Source organism: Mercenaria mercenaria, unplaced genomic scaffold (genome assembly GCF_021730395.1).
Source record: "Mercenaria mercenaria strain notata unplaced genomic scaffold, MADL_Memer_1 contig_2856, whole genome shotgun sequence".
In the NCBI taxonomy this organism is placed as follows: Eukaryota; Metazoa; Mollusca; class Bivalvia; order Venerida; family Veneridae; genus Mercenaria; species Mercenaria mercenaria.
Window position 1 is genome coordinate 1 of NW_026460941.1, and position 21,154 is coordinate 21,154.

Genomic DNA, 21,154 nt, shown 5'->3' on the forward strand with positions numbered 1-21,154 from the left:
TAGAGGGCGTGTACGGTAGCATGCATTTCCATTACCATCCATAAACATGCTCAATTAAACCGAGCCTGCAACATGTTTGTTCTTGTCGTGTTGAGCGACCTGTGAAGTTTCCACTTTTTCTATTTAATTCTAAAACTCAACTGTCACCCACTTATCCACAAAAAACGTACAGCAAAACAGGTCATAGTCTATTTAATGATTACATAACTTAGTTCCAGTTTTTGTGCTAGTTTGTACATTTTATGATCTTTTTTTAATAACACATGGCAATCACATGTTCAAATTCAGTACATTTATAATTAAAAGTGCAATATTAACACAGGCAAGTTGCGATAAACAGACCAACAGAATTGTTATAACTTTAAGCAAGAATAATCAGCTTGGACATGTTTTTATCTGTACAATTTACCGATTTCGCAGTTAACGCCAGTGTATCCGGACACACATGCACATTGGTATCCGTTGATATTGTCTGTACAGTTGCCATCGCTTCGGCAAGGTGATGACAAACATTCATTTATGTCTGGAAAATAAATAAGGAAATATTATACTGCCTCTTTAAATTTTATCTAGCTAAAATACCTAAATGTAGAGTGGACTTCATCGTTTAATACAGAGAATTAGGACCCTTGGTTTCTAAATACGATGTTTCACAGGATAAATTTTCTCTGTCCAAGCATGTCTTCGTATTCATACGAGAAATATCAAACTCTGGTATGTTAGTTGAGCAAAACAGATAAATTGTTTTGTACATTGTAAATGCAGTAGCACACAGCGTTGCGTAGTCTCACAACATAAAGCAGAAATACAAAAATATGCAATGATACTCTGGAGATTTTTCTTAGGTAAGGTCTAATCATTTAAACGCATACCCAATAACTTACAACCGGAATATATCAAAATCAAATACCTAGATCACAGTTGGTCCCATTATATCCAGCTGTGCATTCACAAGTGTACTCATGGACACTGTCAGTGCAGGTTCCATCATTTTGGCACGGTACAGATTTGCATTCATCAACATCTAGATATCAACATACATCCAATTGTCGAATTTTTCTTGGTAAAACTCAAATTTTTTAATGAACGTTGATAATGAAACTTTATTGACAGAATCATTCAATTGAGACATTTCCTTGTTTTAAGCCCTAGGAATTATAATATTATTCACATGAAGATGCATAAAAACAAGGACAACGGTCAAATAGAAGAACCATATTTGAAGAATACAGCCCTCTTACACTGAAACCCTATAGTAGTGTATGTATCGATATGTACTTCATACACATATACACGAAATATAAAGACAAAGTAAAACCTTTACCGTATTTTCCGGACAATAGGCCGCTGCACCGTATTGGCCGCAGCCATATATTTTAACTATTTCAGAAATAAAATTTAACGTATAGGCCGCTCCGGCATATTGGCCGCGGCCTATACACCACGATGCGGCGAAATTACCATGTCGTATAAAGAATGTTCTCGATAACTAGTCATTGAAATGGATTGTATTTACAAGTAATCACACTTGTTAATCCGTCGTTGAGTCCGAATGTAAGTTTTCGTGAGCTGTTTTCAAAGGCCCTTTCGGCAAAATTGTCTATTCTGTACACTTTACATTTTACTTGATTCGATCGGATATTAGGCAAAATATGGCTACACCGACGAGAAAGAGAAAATTATCTGAAATCGACACTGGAATATCCAGTTAAATCTCAACAACTTTCAAAATGCAAGTGAAAAATTAAAATTGCTGTATAGGCCGCATAAAAGGCCCATTTAGAAAAAAAGTAACGTATAGGCCGCTTCGACGCATAGGCCGCACCACTGAAAATTTTACTTTTTTAAACGTATAGGCCGCGGCCTATTGTCCGGAAAATACGGTAGACAACAAAGACAACACAAACAAATAAACGAGCTCGGTTGAGCAACGCCATGGAACGGTCAGAGGCAAACCATCATTGGGGGTTTAATCCCGATATTGGTGCACTAAAACTATCTCTTTATCACATGGCAGTTTCAAAGTTCGTCATTTGAAGTTCTTAAACAAGTTATGGTAACAGAAAGCGGCATGTTATGTCAAACATAAAAGTGCTCGTGTTACTTCATATGGAAAGCAAGCCCGGTGAAACATTTACACATTTACTCCGTGCCTTTGCAGACGACGGACACCCAAGAGAAACACCACAACGTTCCCAATAGAACAGGTCGGAGGATATGTATGCGACCTGCTTAAAAGCGGTTGACTTTTGTTTGTTTGGCATATTATGTATGGAAACGGAACGCAGGTTGAAATACAAAGTTAGGAAATAAATTATCTATTCTGTTCTATTATAATCAGGTATCATAGATTAATAGACAAATTGAAAAAAAGAAAATGTTGCATCCAACTATAAAGTGGTTGCACACCAATCGTGAACAGTCGGATTTTAACTTCTTTTTATAAATGTTTACCAAATACATTTGTATTAGAGGAAAACTGAAATGACCAAAATCGTACGAAGTTTAATTGCAAACAACATCCAAAAAATCAGGTTTTGATACAGCTTGATCTACAAACACCTCAAAGCATAATTACCGAATTCACAGTTAGCACCAGTATATCCGTATACACAAATACATTTGTATCCATTAATGTTGTCTGTGCAGTTGGCGTCGTGTTGACAAGGTAATGATGCACATTCATTTGTATCTAGAAAAAGGAAATAATGGAAGTGTTTCGTCTCTATCTTGGAGAACCTGTGTGGTTGGTAAAGCATATTACTACACGAAGAAGGTGCAAAAGAATTAAATGCAACCGCAACAAGAAAATCAAATTAAAAACGTGAAATTAATTCTAAAACTCAAACTGTCACCCACGTATCCATAACAAAAACGTACAGCGAAACAGGTCATAGTCTATTTAATAATTACATAACTTAATTCCAGTATTTGTGCTAGTTTGTACATTTTATGATCTTTTTGTAATAACACATGGCAATCACATGTTCAAATTCAGTACATTTGTATTTAAAAGTGAAATATTAACACAGGCAAGTTGCGATAAACAGACCAACAGAATTGTTATAACTTTAAGCAAGAATAATCAGCTTGGACATGTTTTTATTACCGATTTCGCAGTTAACGCCAGTGTATCCGGACACACATGCACATTGGTATCCGTTGATATTGTCTGTACAGTTGCCATCGTTTCGGCAAGGTGATGACAAACATTCATTTATGTCTAGAAGATAAATAAGGAAATATTAGACTGCCTCTTTAAACTTTATCTAGCTAAAATACCTAAGTGTAGAGTGGACTTCATCGTTTAATACAGAGAATTAGGACCCTTGTTTCTAAATACGATGTTTCACAGGATAATTTTTATCTGTCCAAGCATGTCTTCGTATTCATACGAGAAATATCAAACTCTGGCACGTTAGTTGAGCAAAACAGATAAAATGTTTTGTACATTGTAAATGCAGTAGCACACAGCGTTGCGTAGTCCCGCAACATAAAGCAGAAATACAAAAATATGCAATGATACTCTGGAGATTTTTCTTAGGTAAGGTCTAATCATTTAAACGCATACCCAATAACTTACAACCGGAATATATCAAAATCAAATACCTAGATCACAGTTGGTCCCATTATACCCAGCTGTGCATTCACAAGTGTAGCCATTGACACTGTCGGTGCAGGTTCCATCATTTTGGCACGGTACAGATTTGCATTCATCAACATCTAGATATCAACATACATCCAATTGTCGAATTTTTCTTGGTAAAGCTCAAATTCTTTAATGAACGTTGATAATGAAACTTTATTGACAGAATCATTCAACTGAGACATTTCCTTGTTTTAAGCCCTAGGAATTATAATATCATTCACATGAAGATGCATAAAAACAAAGACAACGGTCAAATAGAAGAACCATATTTGAAGAATACAACCCTCTTACACTGAAACCCTATAGTAGTGTATGTATCGATATGTACTTCATACACATATACACGAAATATAGAGACAAAGTAAAACCTGTAGACAACAAAGACAACACAAACAAATAAACGAGCTCGGTTGAGCAACGCCATGGAACGGTCAGAGGCAAACCAGCATTGGGGGTTTAAACCCGATATTGGTGCACCAAAACTATCTCTTTATCACATGGCAGTTTCAAAGTTCGTCATTTGAAGGTCTTAAACAAGTAATGGTAACAGAAAGCGGCATGTTATGTCAAACTTAAAAGTGCTCGTGTTACTTCATATGGAAAGCAAGCCCGGTGAAACATTTACACATTTACTCCGTGCCTTTGCAGAGGACGGACACCACAAAGTTCCCAATAGAACAGGCCGGAGGATATATATCCGAGAGCTGCTTAAAAGCGGTTGACTTTTGTTTGTTTGGCATATTATGTATGGAAGCGGAACGCAGGTTGAAATACAAAGTTAGGAAATCAATTATCTATTCTGTCCTATTTTAATCACGTATCATAGATTTTTTTTAAAAAAAAGTGTAACATCCAACTATAAAGTAGTTGCACACCAATCGTGAACAGTCGGGTCTTAACTTCCTTTAATAAATGTTTTACAACTTTACCAGATACATTTGTATGATAGGAAAACTGAAATGACCAAAATCGTACGAAGTTTAATTGTAAACAACATCCCAAAAGTCAGGTTTTGATACAGCTTGTTCTACAAACACCATTCTTTTCCCTAAAATCCTTTGGGTTCTTAGAAAAAAGCAGACCAGCTATTGAATTACCACAGCTGTTTGTCATTTGAAATGATATCTTAAACTTAGAAAGGAAACGACGGTAGCTTTGTCAACCAGTAAGGTCATACCTAAACACAGACACATTCTAAAATTCTTGATAACAAGAGCTGTCTCCATAGGATGACACATGCCCCCGATGGCACTTTGAATGAATAGTTATGGCCGATGTTAGAGTTTAGGACCTTTGACCTACGGAGCTGGGTCTTGCGCGCGACACGTCGTCTTACTGTGTCACACATTCATGCGTAGTTATTTTAAAATCCATGCATGAATGACAATGATATGGACCGGACACGCCCATCAATGCACTATCATGAAAAATGACCTTTAATGTCTAAGTGTGACCTTGACCTTTGAGCTACGGACCTGGGTCTTGCGTGCGACACGTCGTCTTACTATGGTACACATTCATGCCAAGTTATTTGAAAATCCATCCATCGATGACAAAGATATGGACCGGACACGCCCATCAATGCACTATCCTTTAACGTCTAAGTGTGACCTTGACCTTTGAGCTACGGACCTGGGTCTTGCGCGCTACACGTCGTCTTACTGTGGTACACATTCATGCCAAGTTATTTGAAAATCCATCCATCGATGACAAAGATATGGACCGGACACGCCCATCAATGCACTATCCTTTAACGTCTAAGTGTGACCTTGACCTTTGAGCTACGGACCTGGGTCTTGCGCGCGACACGTCGTCTTACTGTGGTACACATTCATGCCAAGTTATTTGAAAATCAATCCATCGATGACAAAGATATGGACCGGACACGCCCATCAATGCACTATCCTTTAATGTCTAAGTGTGACCTTGACCTTTGAGCTACGGGCCTGGGTCTTGCGCGCGACACGTCGTCTTACTGTGGTACACATTCATGCCAAGTTATTTGAAAATCCATCCATCGATGACAAAGATATGGACCGGACACGAAAATTGCGGACAGACTGACAGACCGACAGACAGACTGACAGACCGACAGACCGACAGACGGTTCAAAAACTATATGCCTCCCTTCGGGGGCATAAAAATGTGGATATATATTTATCAGACTTGTTATTCATAAGTTGAAATAAGTTCTTTAAAAAATAGCTTTAAAGTTTCCGTTGATTAAAACGAAAAGCCTCGAAAGTTACTTCCTTTAAAGACAACCAGTGTAATTCATACTCAAACAAAACTACACAAAGTGCAAAAATATCTTATTCAATCTTAAAATCAATAAATTATCAACTAGCGGCATTTTAAACTACGCACTACAAGGTACACTGTCCAGGAAGTATCGCAGGTATCCCATATAACGACTGACAAGGGTTTTGATGCCTTTACAATACTGGGATGCATTCTGCTCGAATGGATTTTGCCAGGCCTGGATCAAGCGAGACACCTTAATTCTATACCTCGATCTATGTTTTTATTGTTTCAGCAAAATGATTATGAACTCCTATGAAACAAAAACCTTTTGTTTACATGGTCATTAGTACTAATTAATGTAGTATTTAAATCAAATACAGAAATGTAACAAAAACTACCGAGTTCGCAACTGAAGCCATGATATCCTGCAGGGCATATACAGGTAAAGCCATTGATGTTATCTGTACACGTAGCATCATTCTGACAAGGAGATGATTCACATTCATTTATATCTGAAAATAAACATTAACAAGGATTTTCTATGCGCTTAGTGTGCGAAAATTTTAGTTATTTCTCACAACATGTAAATTGCCACTAGCAACACAAGTGTACCTATCTATACATCTGTAACTATATCTATTGAAGCTTGAAGTTTGGCATGTTGATAAATGTGTTCATTTATTACCCACGGCTATATTGGTATGCTAATTCTTTTTCGCGTGTGGGACATGGAGCAAGTCACGTGACAGGTTTTCGATCCTGTACAGGTTGTTTTTATTCGTAGATTTGTGATACACTTATACTTTATTTGAATGATAAAATATTCTGTTTATGTATAAATATTTATTATTTAAAAACAAAATAGAAAAAAAACTTGGGTCACGTGACACGTTTAGACCATCTTCGTAACACACCGTAAGTTGTGGTTAGTGTGGTTAGTTTGCATAAACTATGGATATTAGAATTTTTAATACTCCAGTCCCTAAGGGTGTTTCGTGTGCAAAAAAGGTACAGAGCTAATTTATACATCAATGTGTAGGGGAATATCTCAACTTCCAAAAAATTTTGGGTGCATTTGCCGCATCATGGTACGTTTTTAGAAATCCAAGATGGCCGCCAAAATTTTAGAAATACACTTATTTTCACTTTTGGATCCTTATCTTATAGAAATACGAATGGATTTTTATTCTGATGTTCTAAAACAAAATAAAACACATTTTGCCACTGATTTATACCCATTTTTGTCAGTTCTTGAGATATATATCGGAAAAAATATTGAAAATATCGTGAAAATTTCACAAAAATAGCCAAAAAAATGGATATGGTTCTAAATTTTCATTTGTCTTATTTAAAGGTTCGATGATAGTGACCAATTTTAGTAAATTGATAAATTCGACAACATTTTTCATTACCTTGATACCATTTGTCTTGTATAATGACACCTCATTGTTAGCCTATGGCTAAAACAAGTGGGTGGGGGTAAATTGAAGTTCTGCTAGGAATACATTTATTGAAATGTATGAATTTTCAATGATGTTTTTTGTTTCCTCCGTAATATAAAAACGATGTTTACGATGTTTTATTGTTACTTACAAATGTGGAGATAAAAATACTATATTTCGTTAAAAATAATTGGTCAGTTGTGGTCGTTGCTATGGTTACAGCAGTTAAATAACAAAAGTACCATTAGAACTGTTCAGGTGAGTTTGGTTTCATGAGAAAGTTAAGAATAATATATATTATACTGTTTTAATGACAAAAGATCGAAAAACTGTCCTCTTTCATATTGAGGCCGTGTTTATAATTATTCTTACAATGTTGGTATGAAAGTATAGAAGTAATGTTTTACGGTATACTTTTTCAAACATAATAACATTTGCATTATATACTTCTACTGAAAAGACATATAAAACATATACCCCAAAACTATTTATGCGGCACTATAGTTTATATAATTTAATATGGCAGATATGACATTATACAGATCATTTCCGCAAAGTGCTATGTAAGGGGGATAATAAATATCACATAAGTGTCTATAAACTTTCAACATACATTTAAATGTTATCCGAAAGTTTGTTTGCCCGAGTGCCTATACACTTATAAATGAGCGTTCGCGGTCTCGCTACAATGAATCTTAAAGTTTTTCAATCTTTTATTATTAAGACAATATTATATAAATTATTCTTAAGTTTCTCATGAAACCAAACTCACCTGAACAGTTCTAATGGTACTTTAACTGCTGTAACCATGGCAACGACCACAACTGACCAATTATTTTTAACGAAATATAGTATTTTTATCTGAACATTTGTAAGTAACAATAAAAACATCGTAAACATCGTTTTTATATTACTGAGGAAACAAAAATCATCATTGAAAATTCATACATTTCAATAAATGTATTCCTAGCAAAACTTCAATTTACCCAACCCACTTATTTTAGCCATAGGCTAGCAATGAGGTGTCATTATACAAGACAAATGGTATCAAGGTAATGAAAAATGTTGTCGAATTTAACAAATCACTAAAATTGGTCATTATCATCGAACCTTTAAATAAGACAAATGAAAATTTAGAACCATATCCATTTTTTTGGCTATTTTTGTGAAATTTTCACGATATTTTCAATATTTTTTCCGATATATATCTCAAGAACTGACAAAAATGGGTTTAAATCAGTGGCAAAATGTTGTCTCTATTGTTTTATTACGTCAGGATAAAAATCCATTTGTATTTTCTATAAGATAAGGACTTAAAAGTGAAAATTAATGTATTTCTTAAATTTTGGCGGCCATCTTGGATTTCTAAAAACATACCATGATGCGGCAAATGCACCCAAGATTTTCTGAAAGTTGAGATATTCCCCTACACATTAATGCATAAATCAGCTCTGGACCTTTTTTGCACACGAAACACCCCTAGGGACTGGAGTATAAAGGATATAATTTAATATATTTAGAATGTCATGACCTGTAGATGTCCCCATTTGTTTTTGAAATCATTAGCCCGCAAAGCATTGCTCACAATAAAAAAGGGACATTCATTATGACTGATCTGAATATACATTTCTGGCGGCGGAAAAACTTTTGACTTGTCTAACGTATATGGAGAGGTAATTAGAGGTTATTGTTGGTGCAGTAAATTACACTGTACCGATAGAAGCTTAATATGCTAATTGTGATAGACTTAACACAAAAATGTGAATGGATTTTTATGGAAATTGGTTCATGAAATAAGCGTTACTTAATTTAATATATTCTGGTACTTTGGGATTTTGGAGAACATTTAGGTTTACTATAACAGAATTCCACTTAAAATAGAAAAAGTGGAAACTCCACAGGTCGCTCAACACGAACGGTAGTGGAAATACATTTTACCGTCCACGCCCTCTATCCATATAAGGATTATTGTATAAATCTGGTAAAATGAGCAAAAGAACGAAAATATTTCTGTTGTTACTGTTAACAACATAGAGTAACAAAATTAACCTAACTATAAGCGTTAATTTACCAGTCTCACAGTCAGTACCACTATATCCCGGAAGACAGGTACATGCATAGCCATTGACCTTGTCCGTGCAGGTAGCGTAATTCTTACACGGAGACGACAGGCATTCGTCTATATCTATAAAATGCAGCAAACGATATCGATATCGACAGGCATTCGTCTATATCTATAAAATGCAGCAAACAATTTCGATATTGCATTCCAAACGCTTTCCCTATTCCACAAATATATTGCCATTCCCATTTCACGTTTCAGAAAATTTTATGAAACAAAACAATAATTGATTTTAGCATAGTATTAAAAGAATTGTGTTATTTCCTATTTAATCTTTCTAGTAGAGCTGATACAGTGAGTGGTCAAGCGTAAGAAGTCAGATTTGGTAGCCTGGGTTCACAACTCCTCTTAAGAACACCTCTTAAAGACTGATACTGGCGTTTTAAGCCCAGAACGATAAAGGGCTAGGTTCGGTACTGTGATTTGGAAATCCTTTCCTCCGACTAGAATCGTTATCATCTGCTTAGAGGAGTGGCACATATTAGTAACCAGTTTATGACTATGAAAAAAGACACACGAATGTTCGGAAACAAACAGCTCTTTCTAACTTACAAGAGGTTCAAATATGCATTTGTTTGATTCAAATCGTGTAACAGCATTAGTTTTATTATTATTTGTCTATACAATTTGTTGCACAGCTCAACCGCGCCCACTTAACAAATACGCAGCGAACACCGGAATATCCGGCAACACACGTACAAATATAACCATTGATTCGATCTGTGCATAAAGCCTCGTTTTGACACGGGGAAGACTTGCATTCATCTATGTCTAACAGATAAATATATAAATAAGATATTTTGATTTTTAAATAGTAATGTAAATTGCAAATATTTACCCTGGTCACAGTTTTTGACATTATTTCATTCCATATTATTGCATATTTACGTTTATATTAAACTTTCAAAATTGTAATCAAAAGAAAAGTAAAAACCTTTGCAAAGCAGTCATTGACCAAACTGATAATTACTTTTGACCATTTTCTTAAGAAAACATCACAAATTTAAATTTCTATGTACTTTGATGTGTATTGAGAATAATCTTCTTTCAATTTAACCGAAACGTCTTTAGCGGACTTCCTTACAAGTTCAAAACAAGAATTTCAGTACGTGCATGCTGTCAAGATGCGGGGCTGTTTTTAAAATAAACCTTTAAACCATATTATTTGTCTTTGTGTCAAACCTACCCGTTTCGCATAGGTCACCACCAAATCCAGCCCTGCAGGAACACGTGTAACCATTAGTACCATCTATACAAGAAGCACCGTTCAGACAGGGTGATGACTTGCATTCATTAATGTCTGTAATTAAGATACACTGTTCAAAGTATACAGTGGTAGGAATGATTTTCCCGGAGCTAGAAAGTCTCTTCATATGACCTAAATCGACTCAAGTTAGAAAATGGACGACAAACAGGGGTCTAATGTTATATAATATTAAAATATAATATTACGATATGAAAGGTAAATATCAACGGCGTTATTTTTCAAACTCTTAAGAAATGTCTTAGTCTCTAAAATATTATATATTCATATAACATAGTTATTTATTGCAAAACTGTTGCCTCTCTCAAGATTAATGTTGTTGGAAAACAATCAGAATAAGTGTATCACAGTTTGTATGAAAAGAGTAAACAATGTCTGTCAAAATGTTCACTTTTCTCTTGTTATTGATGTGAAAGAATTTAGTGAAACAGCATATAGGTCTGCCTGAAACTCATTGCTTTTTCTGATTATTTGATAATGAAAGGATTACATTGCTTACCAATCACACAGTTGTTGCCAGTATATCCTTTATTGCAAGTGCATGTATACCCATTGATGTTGTCTGTACACGATCCTTTATTTTGGCATGGAGAAGACTCGCACTCTTGAATGTCTTTGCAAAAAAGTGTCAAGATATTTAAATGTAGTGAATAGTAGAATGAAAATTACGGAATGTACCATTTAAAGTTATAAAAGCGCAATCCAACAATTTCTCTGTTTGTTGGTTCTTTGAGTTACTCGTTATATAACTTTGGGTAATTCCTTTTTAAAAAGCAATTTGTGCAATTCTTCTCAAACCGCGGTTCCTTTTATCATCTACGATAAAATTAACAAAATGGAAGTTTGATTGACATTGTTATCATATGATATATTTAATTTACAAATTAGAAAACATAAATTCAAATTAAAAGAAATCAGAAATTGTTTCTGTTGTTGACAACACTTAACAGTATGTAATGTTGTATTCCATCGATACAGTTAGCATAACTATAAGCGTTGAATTACCAGTCTCGCAGTTACTACCACTATATCCCGGAAGACAAATGCATGCATAGCCATTGACTTTGTCTGTGCAAGTAGCGTAATTCTTACACGGAGACGACGTGCATTCGTCTGTGTCTACAAAATACAGCAACCAATATTGATATTGTTTAACAAGCACTTTCACTATTGCTCAAACAGGTGTACACATTCCGCATTCCACGTTCAAGAAAGTCCATTAATTGACGATAGCATATTATTAAACGAATTGGCTATTTCCTATTTAATCTTTCTAGTAGTGATACGGTTTTACATAAAATCGATACAGTGGGCCAGTGGTAAGAAGTCCAGTTTAGTAACCTGGGTTCACAAGTTCGATTCCCCACTTCTCTAACCACAATTTCAGATTAGAATCTCGTGTAACTGGTGTCCTAAATCTAGAAAGATCATAGTCCAAGGTCGCTTCTATAATTTGGATATCCTTTCTTCCGACTAAAATCGCTATCATTTGCTTAAAGGAGAGGCCCATACGAGCAAGAGGTTTATGACTATGAATAAAGTGTTCCCATTTTCACAGTTAACGCCTTCATAACCAGGCAAAAGAATGCACTTGTTACCATCGATGTTGTCTGTACATCTAGAACCATTTTGGCATGGACATGACATGCATTTTATTTCTCAATTATTAAAGTAACAAGTTTCTTTTCTTCTGTAAAGAATAAAATCTACCAGAAGATTCTTTGGAAGCAACCAAGCAAAATGACAGCAGATTCGGTTTGAGTCTGTTCATGAGAGGTAATCGAAAGTACAACACCCCTCACATCCCCTAGATATTGAATGGACTCCATGATCCCGAAGGACCAGATATATAATAACATTGAATACAAGTATGAGGAGAAACCATATATTATTTTTACCAGATATCTAAAATTTGCATAGGCCAACCTATTTCATAGTTGAGTGAGTGAGTGAGTTGGATTTTTATGGCGAATCGACACAAAAAGGTCATATATTGCTGAGAAGACGTAAATTGTAAAGCAAATTTAAAATCAATTATGTAAAAAAGTATATACATATATAGTGTTAAAAATATCAGCTGTAAACATGATAATATTGCAAAAGATGTGAATAAAAATATATAGTGTTCAGATTTTGTGATAAATGCCTATCTGCTTTAAAATTTAAATAAGATTAGATTTAAACCTTTTCAAACAACTCTTTCAAAGATTGAACGTCATAGTATGTACTGCGCTGTGGAGCGAAGTCCACAGCGTCGATTAAAATATGTTTAACAGTAAGCGGTGATTGACATGGTACACATTCAGGTTGATCTTCTTTATTCAGAAGTTAAGAATGAGTCTAACGGGTGTGACCAATTCGACAACGAGAAAGAAAAAGTTGTTTCCTTGGTACCATTCACCTAAAGAAGGTTTTATCCCAACATGGAAGTACATGATGTCTGTGAATTTAGCGTCATTTTCATGCATGGTAGAGATCTATATTCATCTACATCTGTATATTTTAATCAATCAAATAATATTAGATCGTTACGCATTTTTATTAGAATGTATTAGGTGGCATTTCACAGATTGTTCTATGAAGTGTTTGAACTATACGTGCAATTTAGCCATTATAATTTATTATAAGTGTGTATCAACATATTTTTATTCTATACAATTTGCTGCACAACTCAACCTAGCCCGCTTACCGAACTCGCAGTGAACACCTGAATATCGAAATAAATTGTACATTTTCTTTGGAGCATGATTCAAATGTGCATTCGCCTTCGACGTACATGTTTCATAACAGATACATGTATACACAATACATCAATAGAAATGGGGGATTTAATCAAATGAACGCGTGGACTATTGAAATGGAAAAACAAGCTATGGTAGTCTAATTCAATATGTACATGGTAGAATGAACAAACGGAATAAACCGTTTATGTTGTTAACAACACTTAACAATATATAATGTTGTATTTTATCGATACAGTTAATATAACTATAAACGTTGATTTACCAGTCTCGCAGTTAGTTCCACTATATCCAGGAAGACAAGTACATGCATAGCTATTGATATTGTCCATGCAAGTAGCGTAGTTCTTACACGGGGACGATGTGCATTCGTCTGTATCTACAAAATACATCAAAGAATATTGATATTGCATTTCAAAAGCCTTTCTTTCTACATAAATACGTGTACATATTCCAATTTAACGTTTAAGAAAATCATATAAAACAAAACATTAATAGATATTTGTATATTGAAAGAGTTGAGTTATTTCCAGTAAAATATTCGTAGTAGAGATATTGTTTACATAAAGCAGATACAGTTGTCTAGTGGTAAGAAGTCGGATTTTGTAGCCTGGGTTCACAAGTTCGAATTCCCACTCTAAGCAAAATTTCTGTTAAGAAGCTCGTGTACTGAAGTTTTGAATATAGACCGATAAAGGGCCATGGTCGCTTCTGTAATTTTGGCATCCTTTCCTACGACTAGAATCGCTATCATTTGCTTAGAAGAGTAGCCCATATAAGTAACCGGTTTATGACTTTGAAAACAAATCACAAGCGTTACCATTTTCGCAGTTAACACCGTCGTAGCCAGCCACACAATTGCACTTGTAAGTATTGATGTTGTCGGTACAGCTAGCATCATTTTGGCATGGATTTGATCCTAGGCAACCACGCAAACTAAAAGCAGACTCTGTTCGCCTGAGTCTGTTCATGACAGGTAATGGAAAGTGCTATACCCCTCATGCCCCCTAGCACCGACTTTAGCGGAATTCTATTACATAGATACTGAATGGACTCCATGATCCTGATGGACCAGACAATATAACAACACTGAATACAACTACGGGGATAAACCTCATAGCACATTACAAGTATACCGCAGATGGTAAAATTACTTCATAACAAAATGCACACTTATGTCATACCAAAATATAATATACTATTTTTGTCATGCATTCTTAAACCTAGAAATAATAGCCTTACATATCATATGCCCAAGTGAAATTAAGCATATATTAATTTCACCCAATATCTATAACTTGCATAATATAGACCAACCTATTTCACAGTTGATTTCGGTATATCCCGACACGCAAGTACAAGAATAACTGTTGATTTTGTCTGTACAGTTTGCGCCATTGTGGCATTGGAGAGATCTACATTCATCTACATCTTTATATTTTAATCAATAAAATCTATGTTAGATTGTTACGTATTTGTCATATATTCTGGTCAAAGGTTTGGACATTTTAACATTCCATTGGATTGCATATTCCTATTTATATTAAACTATCAAAAACTGACTTTAAGAACATTAAAACATATTTGTAAAGCGGTTACAGACAAAAATGATATGTTCATTAGAATATTGCGTTTAGAATACATTAAAAGTTTCTATGTACTTTAATAGTTTACATATATATATGTATATAGTTTTTCTTTCAATTTTACGGAAACAACTCTACCGCTGGCTTCTCCACAAATTCAAAACCAGATTTCCAGGACGTACATGCTGTCAAGGTAAGGGTGTGGTTTCAAAATGAAAATAGGATCTACATTGTTCGCCATTGTGTTGAACAGTCTAACCTACCCGTTTCGCATAGGTCACCACCAAATCCAGCCCTGCAGGAACATGTGAAACCATCAGTACCATCTGTACAAGAAGCACCGTTCAGACAGGGTGATGACTTGCATTGATTAATGTCTGTAATTAATGTACGCTGATCCTATTACACAATTTAAGATTGATTTAGACTTAGAAAGTCTCCATTTGATCAATAGACTCAAACAGAGTCTGCGTTGCTTGGTTTCGTTCTATGCGTTAAGTTTAAGAGAATCTTCACCTAGATTATACAAACTTAAAATTAAAAGACAAATTAAAAAAAGCAACTATAAGATACAATATTTATAGGATACAAGTCGGAAACTCTTAATAATTTCTACGAAAGGATCTACTTCTAGATTCTTTTCGATAAAGCATAGTTATTTATTGCAAAAATGTTCCCCACTCATGATTAATGTTGCTGGGAAAGTATCAGAATTGTCAGATGTAGTGTATCACAGTTTGTATGAAATGTGTTATCAGTGTCAGTCAAAGCATTTCTTGTTCTATTGTTATTGATTTTAAAGAATTTAGTGAAACAACATATCAATCTGCCTGCCGGCCATCCTGTTGCTTTGTCTGGTTGTATACTAATTAAATGATTACATTGCCTACCAATCTCACAGTTATTCCCAGTATATTCTTTATCGCAAGTGCACGTATAGCCATTGATGTTGTCTGTACACGATCCTTTATTTTGGCATGGAGAAGACTCACAACCTTGAATGTCTAAACAAATATACATATTAAAATACGATGATAGTGATTAATGAAATGGTCCATGTGTCTGGTTATGTATGTCCAGTGTGGGAGGAACATGATGTTCTCTACATTGTCAATATAATCTACTGTGTTATAATTCTAAGCACTAAACTAAGGTTTGCTTGTTGTTTATACTTCTGTTACATAAAAGCTAAAAATAGCGGCGATTATTTACCAAATATTGATCATAGTAGTATGCAAAAACAATACAACTGTTTCGATACAATTGAAGAAATATATATTCTAATAGTGCTAAGTAAAATATTCTTAACGATTTTCGGCCTCGCAATTATGTTACAATCTGAGTGTACATAAAAGTTAAAAATGTTAGAAAGGCGCGAACTCCCGTCGTTAATATATAGAAATATTTTGATTGTTGTAAAGACCGTTTCTCAAAAGTAACAACTCTTTCTTCTTTTTCTTAATTGCGAAAGTGTATTGTAACGTGTGTAGATAGTATTTAATTTATTCCTTTACAAATTATCATTTGAACAAATGTGCGTGTGCTTGTGTTCGTGTTGAGCGTCTTTTTCGACAATTTTCGAACATACAAACGACGGTGTCTACTTGTAGCAGTGATTTTTAGTGTTGCCTCGCCGCTGAAATATCACGCCGTTTACACCTCACCCTGTCACATTACACTGACAACAGGCTGACCAGTCCTAGTATTATCCTCTTTATGCTTCGCGCCAAGCGAGGCAGCTATTAGAACAATTTTTCACATGGGTCCCAGCACTCTAAGCAGACACTCTATCACTAGGCTACCGAGGTCTTTGTAGAAGTGTAGTACCAGGACACATGCAAAGACGATATATAACTTATTTCGTGCGTTTATTAAATATGGTACTAGTACGAGGACTATAAATAGTGCATTGACATGGTCAGCATCAGCTAGCCATTGCCACGTCCGATTTTAACATTTTATCCTAAAGCAAACTGCGTCGATTAATAAAAATTACTTTTATATCGACCAATTGCCCTTTAACATTAACTGCATTTTTCTAGACGTGCAAACATTAAGTTAAACATAGGATATTGATTCAAAAAACGCAGCCTCCCCAAAGACACACACGAACAACTCTCGCAAACAACACACAAAAATAAAACACAAGAGGACAAAACAAACAAATACAGGAACACAGTGGGGCACAGCCTTGGAACGGTCAGTGGCAAAACCACCACTGGGGAGTTTAAACCGGTTTATGGTGCACCTAACCTCACACATTTTTGTGCAGCTGTTTATGCGACAACATATTCACTAATTATATTGTAACAACCTACCAAAGGAATATCCGAGGTAAAGACCATGTCCATTATGGTGCAAGAAGCCATAGTATAATGCAGAGAATTTTACCGCTGATGACGGATGTTTCAGGGTGTGATTTCCTGTCGGCAGGTTAATGACTACTACTCTGAAATAATAAAGATAGATATAATATAACAGATAATTTGAATAGTTACGTTTTTATCTCATTTGCATCAGAAAGCTTTTCAAAAAAATATATAGTATTATTTGTTTACAAGATGTGCCTATAACAAGACAGATGTGTTTATTTAGAAAAGCCGAATGGGGTAAAGATATACTTATTTGTCCGTATACTAGTAAAAGTCGGGACGTAATGATTCTTTTACAGAATAATTTTGATTTTGAACGAAAAGTAGTGAATGTTTTCAAAGGTAAAAATGGAAACTATATTATTTTAGATATTTATATAAATAAACATAGAATGCCACTAGTAAATATTTATGGTCCAAATAAAGACAAACCCGAGTTTTATTTAAATATAAAAGAGACAAGTTTGGAGATTGGAAATGATCATAACAAAATTTTCGGAGACTGGAACCTAGTTATATTCTATGTTGCATTTCGAAAATTACTCTACAGTTTACAACCAAAGAGGCAGGAAAACCATTTTAAGATATTTTAGAAAACGGTGGTTTCATTGATGTTTGGCAAGTATAAAAAGAAAATAAAAAAAGTTTACACGAAGGAGAAAACATCCAGTAAAGAAACAATCCATACTAGACTTTTTTATCAGTGAAAGTGTAATGAATTTCATTATAGATTCAATTATTTTTCCTGGATATAGGTCCGATCATAATGGAATAACTTTGACATCAAATTTTTACGATAATGTCCGAGGTTACTGAAAGTTCAATAATTCACTTCTGAAAGACGAAGTGTTCATCAATTTAGTAAAATCTGCATTGATGAATCTAATTGAACAACATCCAAATTAATGATAGGATTAAGACTTCCGGTGAATTGCATGTGTTTCAGTTCTCCAACTAGGTCCCAACATTTCAGTGAAAACATCAGGTTTAAAGTGGTATTTTAGGTTGAATAAGCTTAGACACATCAGCACAGAGTGACTAAATTTTGTGGCCGTTCCCCAACAATTTTTCGGCACTTGATTTTTTTCGCTTATTTCCGACTGTAATGAAACATATTTTCGCGACCATTGAAACAGTCAAATTCGATCCTTTTAAGCTTTGCATTGCCTTGTCATGTGCCGAATTACTCGTAGTGCAGTGAGGATTATATCCTTACCTCTATATATTATGAGAGCAGACTTGTCTATGCAGACTGGAGGAGTTTCTTTTGGAAAGATTGGCTACATTAAACTTAACAATGCCTGTCATACTGGGTTTAGCCCATATCACCTGTCCAAATTGTTGCAATGGTTTAAAACATTTATAAGACTGGATAATGTTGCTTTTGGCTTATTTGGTCTGTTAAACCATAGAAAAGAAGTTCCTCAACAATAACAAGCTCACTCTCGCATATATATGCACAATCTTGATATTATTGGCTTTTGATACAGAAACCAACCCAGGTCCAGATAGACCAGACCTATGCGGTATTTGTAATAAAGTAGAAGGTTAGCACCCAGACCGTGGGATTTTTGTGAAGAGTGTAGTACATGATATCATGCACATTGTCAGGGAATGAACACTTCCATGTATGATTTTCACAGTGAACATACTGAGGAGTTTTGGCAATGTTTGAAATGTAGCAAACCAAATTTTTCATCATCACTGTTTGACAGTTCATCAATTTCTTCAGATGCAAATGCAAATCAGTTTGATTCTAGAATTAGTACAAATCAGTCTACCATTCTGTTTCCAATAGCTACAACTTAACATCCCATGCATAGTAGCACACCTGGTAAACCATATCCAGCACAGTATCCTACTTCAAACAGAACAGTGAAACAATCCATTCAACATTTGAAAATAATTAAAGTTAAATGTCAGTCTGTTAAAAAGAAAAACCCTGCATTTCTTACAATGTTTTCTATGGTGCCCCTAAAGTGACATGTTACGCACTTTTTTTCCACTTAGGTAATGTGAGACTTTTTTATTTCGTTTTAACGAAATAACTATTTCGTTTAAACGAAATAACTAATACGTTTAAACGAAATGATTTCGTTAAAACGAAATGATTTCGTTTAAACGAATTAGTTATTCCGTTTAAACGAAATGATTTCGTTTAAACAAAATAACATTTCGTTTTAACGAAATAACTAATTCGTTTAAACGAAATCATTTCGTTTAAACGAAATAACATTTCTTAAAAACGAAATCATTTCGTTTAAACGAATTAGTTATTTCGTTTAAACGAATTAGTTATTTCGTTTAAACGAATTAGTTATTTCACGAAATAACATTGATTTCGTTTAAGGATGTAGGAGCGAGTTTTTTGTAACGTAAAGAATTTTTTCATACTTTGTGAGCTTGAAGAACATTTGTTTCCAAAACAAACAAGAGAAGAAAAAACATAGGTCACAGAACTCGTTTTAATTTTATAGGGCATTTTCTTCACCCACTGCTTAAGAATTTCTGAAATTTTGTAAAATTAGAAAAATGGTAGTACTTTATAAAACATAAAATATCCCACTTAATGTTATAGGGATTTCGGGTGTTACAGGTTAATGTGAATACAAGGTGATGCCAGTATTATATAAGCATAAATTTCACTAACAATTCTCTATCATTTTCACATATTGACATAATTACCCCACCCATTTTATTGTCAATGAAAAAAACGTATTTAGATCTACAAAAAAAATTCTGACGTTAAGATTTTCAAAATATTTTGCAGTTTTAATGACCCACACAAATGCTTCAAAATGGAAAGAAAAAAAGTTGGGGTCACCGTGCATCTAAGAGATTTATTAAGAAAAAGCTGTTAAAAATTAGTGAATTTTGATAGTTTTTGTTTTAATATATGTTTTCTGGATAATATAATATGCTATCTTGAAAACTTTTATTTCAATTATAGCTCATCATTATATGTATCTGTCAGGAAAATTTCAGAACCAAACCTAATCTACTTTAATAGATATTTGACATTACCTACCCCTACCCCATTGTAAAGCTTACGTCAATTTTAGGCAAATTCCAGCCAAAAATAAGGGTGAAAATTTCTTTTTTCGCAAAAAGTAGAATCTATTTGCTTAAATGGTACATTATTAGCCTTATTTTAATTATCTTTCATTAATTTTTGGCAAAACTTTTGTTAGAAAGCACTATTCGGAGAAACATTTTTCAAAATGGCGGATATTCTGAAAAAAAACGCTCGTACATCCTTAAGGAGGTAGGTTACCTTGATATTTGTAAGTGCGCATGTCCAACCGGAAGCTAACGTGACGATTTACGACGACGTTTACGACAAATTAAATGTGTTTGTATATCCATTCTTCTGGAAATAAATCTTGAACCTGCCTCCGATCTTATGTTTAATAGTTTAATAATGCAGAAATAATGAATGAATTGCCACAGAAACGCTTCAAAACATTGTTGCCTTAAAATGACGTCATTGACGTCATGACGTTACGTGTCAGTTACCGCGCAAAATTAATAGCTTTTATTTTGAAAGTACGTTATTCTGTGCTTTTTCTTTATTTGAACTATTCTTAAACAGCCATTATTTGCTGAAATACTTTTATTAGTCTTTTGCTCTGAAAAATGATCAATATTTTGCTTCTTTTATGTAATTATATTGAAATGTTATGCGGAATGTAAGAAAATGGATGATGGTAACTGATGTGATTGGGAATTTAGTT

General features: G+C 34.4%; 1 protein-coding gene across 1 annotated transcript; it reads right to left on the bottom strand.

The window, feature by feature from the left end:
• Nucleotides 1-409: 409 nt before the first annotated feature.
• On the bottom strand, nucleotides 410-7,132 carry LOC128552502 (fibropellin-3-like; the record flags this gene model as incomplete). The annotated part of the gene is made up of 6 exons (XM_053533551.1): nucleotides 7,129-7,132; nucleotides 6,292-6,405; nucleotides 3,610-3,723; nucleotides 3,110-3,223; nucleotides 2,579-2,692; nucleotides 410-523 (listed from the first exon to the last, which is right to left on the bottom strand). Coding segments are annotated over exons 1-6 (574 nt in total), but the record flags the coding sequence as incomplete, so codon positions are not given.
• Nucleotides 7,133-21,154: the final 14,022 nt, after the last annotated feature.